The 9,313-nt window shown below is 41.4% G+C and overlaps 2 protein-coding genes across 2 annotated transcripts; both read right to left on the bottom strand.

Annotated features, from left to right (window-relative positions):
• Positions 1–75: 75 nt before the first annotated feature.
• Positions 76–1,697, bottom strand: LOC118477279 (solute carrier family 23 member 2-like). Its single transcript, XM_035968399.1, has one exon. It carries the CDS (start codon positions 1,367–1,369, stop codon positions 281–283), a length of 1,089 nt encoding a protein of 362 aa, XP_035824292.1. The 5' UTR covers positions 1,370–1,697; the 3' UTR covers positions 76–280.
• Positions 1,698–3,248: 1,551 nt separating this feature from the next.
• On the bottom strand, positions 3,249–4,034 carry LOC101864206 (solute carrier family 23 member 1). Its single transcript, XM_013079558.2, has one exon. It carries the CDS (start codon positions 4,032–4,034, stop codon positions 3,249–3,251), a length of 786 nt encoding a protein of 261 aa, XP_012935012.2.
• Positions 4,035–9,313: the final 5,279 nt, after the last annotated feature.

Here is a 9,313-nt window from a genome sequence, read left to right as displayed (position 1 = left end):
ATATATACACACACACACACACACGCACGCACACACGCACACACACTCACACACACATACACATACACACACACACAAACAAACACACACATATATACTCACTATCACACGCACACACAATCACACATAAAGTCACAAACATGACCGCACAACTTTCTTCAAAGTTCACTAAGGCGAGCAAGTTCTTTTACCCAACTTCAAACATTATTTTGTCTTGCTATAACTTGTTTTACTCTCTGTCTACACATCTCCCAATTATCTACGGCATGTCTTTTGAGAGTCACTGATTTACCTTAGTTGAGAACAGAGGTATGTATCGTGCTAATATGCTTTTTCGGAAACTGTCTGGCAGAAACGGCAACCTGTAAACTTCTGGCCCATTCTCGAACTTCGGGACTGCGGCGTCCTCTCTCGCCTGTTTCAGAGGCTCCGCCGTAGCGCGGTCAGTTCCCTGGTGGTCAGCGGCTTCTAGTTCCCCCATCTGGGCCGTGATGCCTCTCTCCTTATTCGTCCCGGGCACCGTGTTGTCAAGGATGAAAGCAAAGGCTCCTCCTATAAAGGACGGGTTGGAGATTAAGAGTTTAATGACGTTATCAACATCTGTGTTCCCGGTATCGATGGCGTCAGGGCTTTTCACGATGTAATTCGGCCCCATGATGCCCAAAAGAAGAGACATACCTAAGATGCTGAGGTTTCTGGTGGAGTTGAGGTCAATGCTCTGAAGGTAAGACAGCACCACACCGATCAACATCCCGAAGGTGATGAACTGCGAGCCTCCTATGACAGAGTAAGGGATTGAGATGAAAAACGCCCCAACTTTCCCGAGAATTGAGAGAACGACGTAAAAGATCCCCACAACCTGAAAAACGCTCCGACTGGCGACTTTACTCAGTCCTATCGCTCCAATGTTTTCGCCATAGGACACCGTGGCATGTGCACAGCCCATACCTCCGCTTAAGATGCTCATAGCACCCTCTACGGCCACGCCCCTGTTGATGGCGTATAGAGGAGGGGGCGGGGCAAAAGCTACTTTGGCAGTAGCGTTATAGTCTCCAATCGAATCCAGCACCGATAGGATTGTGGCGACAAGGAAGGTGATGAGAGCGCCGAGGTGGAACGAGGGAACTCCGAACTGGCCAGGGTAGGGGAAGATGAACCATGCCGTCTTGTGGAGCGTGTCGATTCGCGCGTCCGTCCGGGCGTTGTACTGTTTGCTGTCTTTGTCGTCCGTCAGAACTCCGCACTCTGTCAGGATGTAGCTCAGGAGACAGCCCACGACGATGCTGATGAGCAGCGCGAAGATCTGCTGAACGGGCTGACGTACCACGTGGAAGCCTTTCTTCGGCGTCCACATAGGGATGGGCGTCATGCGGTTGCTTAGATACAGACCTAGGATGATGCACGTTCCGCTGGTCACTATAGCAACCGGCCAGTAGGTTTCGGCGAAGCTGACCACAACGGACTGGATAAAGATGCCGAAGAGTGCGACAGTTGGGACGATGGTGATGGGTCCCACATAGCGAGCGAGGACACCAACCAGACCTATGTTGGAAGATAAAAAAAAATAGATGAACAGATTGAAATAGATTAATAATTTAGGAAATAGATACAGAACAAATAGTAGAACACCTCAATAAATGAGTTATGATTTTTAGTAGTTTCAGTTTTCAGTAAGAGTTTTACGGCACTTGCAACACAATAAGGTCATACTGTATAAGTGCCGAAGATTAGAGGTGTTACGAGAGAGTAAAAACACAAAAAGAAGAAGTGGAGATAGAGACGATAGATGTTTGATACGGAAGAAGGAGCAAACCACTCCAGAGCAATTAAGGGGGGGGGGGGCTACACCTGGAGGCTATCTCGCTTATTACTGGACCGAATTGTACCACATTTCACACATATAACAAGCATAGTAAGGGGTCTTGAAATCCGCAATCAAATTTGAGAAAAAAAGTTTCGTTTCCATGGATACGCCGCCATATTGGATTTTATTGACATGTCTTACGTAATGAATACCGCACTTATCGCTCATGGAAATTGATTGTTTTTTTGCATGCGTGTTCACAAACATTAGATCTAAAAATGTGTCTGTTGTTTTTTTCCTAATCAAATTAGAAAATTTTCAATGAATTTTTTCCTGAGGTAACATTCAAGTTTGCGAAGAATCCGTGAAAATCCACACTCCAGACACCACCAACAAAAATCTATTCTATATATCAAAAATTCAACAGATACATTTTTAGTATTACCTCTTTTCTTCATTCTGTGAAAATTTCATGAAGATTGGATGAAAAATGGTGGAGTTATTCAAAAAAGTATAGAGAAAAGTAGCATTTTGAGAAAACGGCCGATAAAGAAAAATAAAATACTGACTTTATGAGGAAATGCCCGGTATGGGAAAAAATACGATTTTTGGGGGTTCTTATGACATGAAATGGTTGTAGGAGAAGCTGAAGAAGCTAAAAATGCCTACAACTCAAATTCCATGATTTTGAGCCGAATTTTGATTTTGGGAGTGTAGCCCCCCCTTAATAAATAATACGTTTTTCCCATTCCGGATTAATCCTCAATATCACTCTTTAGTCAGTAAAACTGGGTGGGCTTTATTTTAGCCACTTCTGGCCTTTTTTTTCATTATTGTATAAAGCCAGGAATTGGTAAGCCATTTGTCTCGTCTTGTACAAGAACAGTGATCTATTTTACGAAATGGAATGATTCTCAAGGGCAAGTTAAACCTTTGGTATGCTGATAATGGCGTTGCTTGACTAACTTGAATAAAACTAAAGAACGAGAAAGTGGGAAAAATAATGAAAAGGTGAGAGAATCAGCAAACAGAAATGTTAGACAATTTTGGAATAACCCAAAATATGATACTTTTTTTTTATAGGAAGGAATAAGTCACAATTGTTTGGGGGTTTTTTGTCAGTGTCTGTACATATCTATCTTTTGCTTAATTTGGTAGGAGGTTGGGGGGGGGGGGGATTCTGTTCTACTCATCAAAACAATTTTAGTCAAAAACGTCTTAAGTCGTTTACTAACAACAAATCTGAAACAGGCGTGCATGATCAGACCGGCAGAAGTCCATATTATGTACCTATGTACACGCGAAAGAATGACGATAGTCTTCTTTTTCCCCGTCATTGTTACCCTTTTAGTTTACTTTTTAATGCTGCAGCGTGAAGACCACAGTGAAATTATGATATGAAAATAAGAAAATACATTTGTGGTAACAATAATAATTTTTCTTCTTAATACAGAAGTGACGCTTTTGGCAGCCAAGACATACCTGTGAATCCCACAAGGAAGTGCACGCCACCGGCGATCATAAGACTGCCGGCGAACGTGTTGATCCTGGAAATGGCTATCTCAGAGTTGAGCACGAACGAGCCGTTTCCTACTTTAGCCATCAAGACTGTCTCGTTCGTCACTGGGTCCGCCATCTCTACAGTCTCCGGACATTTAAACTCTTCCAAAGTCAGTAGAGCCACGAGTGGGATGATATAGGAGGCGTTTGGCCCCTGGAATATAGGGAGGCGCACGCCGAAGGTGGTCATGAGGAACGTGGAAAATCCCATCATCATCATGGTTGAACAGAGGATCCGAACCTTGATGTCGTCTTCGTCCTGCGCGCAGATTGCCTCCGCCACCACCATGGTTGTTCCTAGAGGCGTGGAGATCGCCAGGAAGGCTTGCTGGAGAGCGAAGAAAAGGAGGAAGTGGAAGGGGGGCGTGTCCGTCAGACGGTAGATGAGCCGCTTTGGCGGCGCAGTGGGGATTTCCACAACGTTCACAGATGGAGGTTTTTCATCCTCTTGTTGTTGTTGCTTCTGGATGTCTTCTGCGTACTCGTTGTTGTCCATCTTGGTAGTGGCAAGGCTGGGATGTTTTTCAACAGTGCCATTCTCCGGCGTACCTCGGTGTGTGAGGACGTTCTCCAGTTCAACGTGGTTCGAGTCCTTGCTGAGCTCCCCGTCCGGGCTGGTTCTGTCGTCCAGATTGTGGTGTGGGGAAGACATGCTGACGTCAGCTGCCATGTCCTTCTGTGAAAATATTATTAATGATAATAGATAGCATTTGTATAGCGCAAATTCCCTCTCAACAGCAAGCTCTGTGCGCTTTACAATCTAAACTGTTACCCAGGCAGACCTGACATCATTCTCAAACTATCTCAGCTTCCTGGGAAGCATATTATGCAAGTTGCCGTATAGGAACTTAAACACTAACATACTGACAATATCTTTCGCTGTCTTTGACAGGGTACGCATTCCCGCCATGGTGAAATGACGAAAATTCTAGAAAAGTGCCTTTCCCAAGGACACAGCGTCGGGCCCGTGGCTCGAACCCCCGAACCTGTCTCCTCACGATTGCGATTACCGAGAAATTTTTGATTTTATGAAGCATCGCTTTTATTAGTAAGGTTAAAAAAATGTCTGAGAGTGTCAGGAGGATGGTGACAGTCAAGAATGGCTGGGACGTGGGGAGGAGGAGGGGAAAGGAGAGTCAGGAGAGGGTGTTATTTCGACAGATATTATCAATGAGGCACAAAGACTCTGAAATACAATATGCCGATGATCTAATGCCGTCTCCGGCTTTTGTGTTTTTAAGGATGAGCTTTTTAGCCGTCGCGCACTGAATGTAGGATTTCGATTCTACACTGGGGATTTCTTTACATTGAGCATCTAAGTTTATCTGTTTGGATTCTGCATCCCACAGACAGTTTGCAAAGCGGCTCGCCCCCTATTTGAACTAAAACATATAAAACGGGAGCTAAAACATTTACATGTAAGTACTCCAATGCTGTCCTGTTAAACATGAAACATAAAAACATGCGGCTAACACCTCTGTCTAAATCATAGAGAGAGGAGATCAGTTAACGCAACGTGCCGTGGCATAATAATATAATGAATATGTGAGGCAGCGTGGTGGAATCAGGCTCTCGTCAAAATAATCAAAGTGAAGAAACTTGCATTTTTCCGCATGTTTCTGAATTTTTATCAAATTTTCGTTTTTTGGCTGAACACCTTTCATGCCCTTTAAAGAAATCATTTCTGTGCGGATTTTTCTGAAAAATGTTGATTAAAGGCACACAAAATTTAAATTTTCAGTTACCACGGACTCTTAAGCAAAGGAAATAACTAATCTTTGGCGACCATTTTCTCACTAATTTTACCTCTGAAAACAAGTGACCCCCACCTCCTTCTTTCACAAATATCTCGACTTGTATTCAAGATAATGGATATTTTTTTCCATCCAAATAAAGACAACTGAACAAGCTTTAAGATGGTACGAATAACTCGACATGCCCAAAAATTGACGAGAGCCTGATTCCACCACGCTGCCTCACATACCTTAATTAAACAGAAAAATGGTTGTCCGCACCGTCTGTTCCACTTCGGACTCGCTACGGCAAAAAGACAACACCTTTTGGAAGGACAACCTTCAGGGGAAAAGTACTTACTGTAAAGTGTTGACAAAAATCTACTGCATACACCACAACAGAATGCACTACTAACTGTGAGCGTGTACGTGTCTCTATAGTGTGGTAAGATATGTGAGCGTGTACGTGTCTCTATAGTGTCGTCAAAAATTAGTTGCGTACCTTATTGTCAATTTACGTTTTGTCAACTATTGAACATAAATTCTCCATCTTTTGCACTATGACTTGTAATAATTTGTCTTAAGTGATCGATATTTGAGTAAGCATCTTTGAGATGCATTCTAGAACATGCCTAGATAAACACTAATTAACAATCCCAATGGGAGGCTTCCACATGCTATTCTAAACGATTTACAACTGGGATAATAGTAATATTGCTTTTAAAAGCAAGTCCACCATATTTTTTTCTAATCTGAACATTGTGCTTATTGAACGCAAGTTTTGAGAACCTTTAGTGCCTTTAGTGTATACAATGTATTACTTGTAACAACTGTTACCACCAAAATTGTGATTAGTCAGCTGTGGCGTAAGCCACAATAATATACGTATGCAAAATGTGTGTGAGAAGCGGGAAGCGTTGTGAACGATCCCATTTTCTGCTTGGCGGAAATTAATAGTTTTTATATTAAATGTACTACTCCATTTCATTGTTTAAAAAGTTTACTTTCTTTTATAAAACAAAAACCCATAATGCCTAGATTTATTAAATTGGGCACAACATACTTTTTATATCTTCTCTATTCAACATAGCATCCAACGTTGTTAATGCACTTCTGCATACGCTGTAGCCTCACGTTAAACGCACTGACGTAAGTGCATTTATCCAAGCACTTATATGCCTTTTTTGTTTCTTGAATGATGTCCTCCTCTGACTGAAACCAGTGTCCACGAAAAAGGTGTTCTTTCATTTTGGGGAACAGGTGGAAATCCTACGGGTCAGGTCTGGAGAATACGGCGGGTGTTCCAGCATTTCGCACTCATCGCCAACCGTAACATCGGTCACCGCCTGGGCTTTGTGAACTGGCGCATTGTCGTGATGGAACACAGTTCCTGATTCCAACAGCCTGGGTCGGGGGGTTCGAATAGCAGGCCTGGTTTTTTCTTGCAATACCATCTTGTAATACTGGGCATTGACTATAGTACCTGTATGAACAGGCCAGCTCAGAAGCACACCTTTCATGTATAAAAAGAATATGTGTATGACCTTGACAGCCCCTCGTTTGCGGCGCGCTTTCTCTGGACGTGGTTCATCAATGTCTCTCCATTTGCCAGACTTGTGATTTGTCTCGGGGTCCCAAGAATAAACCCAAGTTTCACCACCACTAATGATTTGAACCAGGAATGTGTTGAGCTCTGTTTGAAATCTCATTTTGAAATTCAGAGGGAAACTGACCCTTGACTCCTTTTGTTTCTGTGTCAGCAAATGAGGGGCCCATTTTGAAAATACTTTTTTTCATTGAGTTCGTTGGTGAGAACTCTAAATACCGAGGTGCTAGACACTCGTGTTTCATTTCCAATCTCTTCACATGTTTTGCTCCGGTCATCATTCAGTGAAATGAGCACTCTAGAGATGTTGGCATCATCACATGCTGTGACTGGCTGACCAGGACGATTTTTATCTTCCATCTTTTCTCGACCCTCTGCAACAGCTTTTGCCCACTTCCTAACAGTTCGAACAGAAGATGCATTTGCTACCAAGACCATAAAAATATTACTTTGAATCTGAGGAGAAGTCTTACCCAACAAAACAGAAAAGTTTAAAATGACATGAATGTCAGATCATGAAAATTTGTGTTGCACTTTTGAATCTTCCACTTTGCCGGTAATTCTATTCCAAGCACCACCAGAAAGTCATGTGTCTTTCGGCACTCCTTCAACAAAGTGCCTTCAAATTTTAATGCGACTTATCGAAAATGTTTGTGTAGAAGTGTACCCGATTTGCATAGCTACCTCGAATACTCTCGGTTTTGTGAGATAAGGAAACTTATTCTGAAACAGACCTCGTATTTAGCAAAGTTCTTTAATCTAGCCCAGATCGTTGTGGAAAACATGGTTCAGTTAAAGGATCTATTACACGTTCAGTTAAAACTGGCAGTTGTCCCTCTTCTTTGTGATAAGAAAATGATACACGATGCAATCTCAGCAATATTATCACTTGTACTTTTTTAAATTGCCATCGATAAATCGATTTTGTAAAGAGACAGAGTTAATACATTGAAACAGGCATTAGGTGGACGAATGGCACATATTTAGGAGATCTAGATTTTGCGGATGACATCTGTTTATTAAACAACACAGTACATGAAATGGAAAAAAAAAAGACGAACCAGCAAAAGTTGCAGGAAAAAGTTGGATATATAATAAACATTTTAAAAACAGAAGTAAATTTACTACGACTATCATCAGAAACTACACCCTTCGCTCTTTATGTAGAACCCCTTGCAGAAATGAGTAAATTCAAGTACCTTGGCAGCATTGTATCCAAAACTGCAGACTGCCTTGCCGACGTCCACCAAAGACTTAATAATGAAAGGATCGCTTTTGTGAAACTAAAGACTACATTATGGAAGTCAAAGATCACTTCATTGAGGAGGAAATTAAAAATATATAATAGCAACATTTTGGCTGTATTGACGTATATTTCAAAGATATGGAAAACAAACAGAACAACTCAACGAAAATTAAAAAGCTTCTAAGCTAAATGTCTATGAAGAATTTTACTAGTAAATTGGAATGAATTTATTACAAATAATAAAGTGTTGAAAAGAGCTGGAATTGAAGACATCAACACAACAATAAAAAAGAGAAGATGGAAATATCTGGGACATGTTCTGAGAATGCCAAAGACGAGATTGCTTTATCAGACATGGCATTGGAAAGCAACTGGGAAGAGAAAGCGGGGAAGACCAACTGGAAGCTATAGAGGCACAAAAAGAGATGAGACCGTCACCCAGAGCCTAGATGAGTCAAAATTAGAGAAAGTGGCCCGGGACAGACATGTGTGGCGTCGATTGTTCTCCGCCTTATGTACCTGACGAATAGGGAAAGAATAAGTAAGTACTCTTAGCAAAAATACATCCTTTTTGTAATCTTCTAAATCCAGCAAGGAAAAGAGTCATTGGCAAATCATCTTTTAATTTTGATACTCTGTTTCCGAATTTGATCTTATTTTTACGTCAAGACATAGTTTTCAATAAATGTACATGAGATAGTGTTATCACCAGAGGCCTGCAGACATGACAGACTGTCCGGCCGATCGGCCACAACAACAGCCAGACATAGTTTGATATTTGCACGTCCGGCCGTGGGGCTGGCCGCACCCGCTGGGGATAAAATTCTCATTTTGTAAACTTTTTTAAAACTACGTCTTAACGTAAAAATGATATATGAGACATCGTGGTGGAATCAGGCTCTCGTTAATTTTTGGGCATGTAGAGTTATTGGTATCATCGTAAAGTTTGTTCACTTGCCTTTATTTGGATGAAAAAAATATCCATTTATCTTGAATACAAGTCGAGATATTTGCAAAAGAAGGAGGTGGGGGTTCACCTGTTTTTAGAGGTAAAATTAGTGAGAAAATGGCCGCCAAAGATTAGTTATTTCCTTAGCTAAAGAGTCCGTGGAAACTGAACATTTACTTTTCTGTGCTTTTAATCGACATTTTTCAGAAAAATCCACACAAAAACTAGTTCCTTAATGGATATGAAAGGTGTTCAGCCAAAAAACAAAACATTTATAAAAATTCACAAACCTGTGGAAAAAAGCAAGTTTTTTCATTTTGATTATTTTGACGAGAGCCTCATTCCACCACGCTGCCCTAAATATCAAATTTCGAACCAGCATATAAAAATTAACAAAATAACTGCCACCCCCCCC

This window comes from Aplysia californica, unplaced genomic scaffold, assembly GCF_000002075.1.
Source record: "Aplysia californica isolate F4 #8 unplaced genomic scaffold, AplCal3.0 scaffold00056, whole genome shotgun sequence".
NCBI lineage: Eukaryota > Metazoa > Mollusca > Gastropoda > Aplysiida > Aplysiidae > Aplysia > Aplysia californica.
This window is presented reverse-complemented; position numbering and strand designations above follow the sequence as displayed.

Coding starts and splice junctions, on each gene's coding strand:
- LOC118477279 (XM_035968399.1), bottom strand. CDS start 1,369: ATGACGCCCATCCCTATGTGGACGCCGAAGAAAGGCTTCCACGTGGTA.
- LOC101864206 (XM_013079558.2), bottom strand. CDS start 4,034: ATGGCAGCTGACGTCAGCATGTCTTCCCCACACCACAATCTGGACGAC.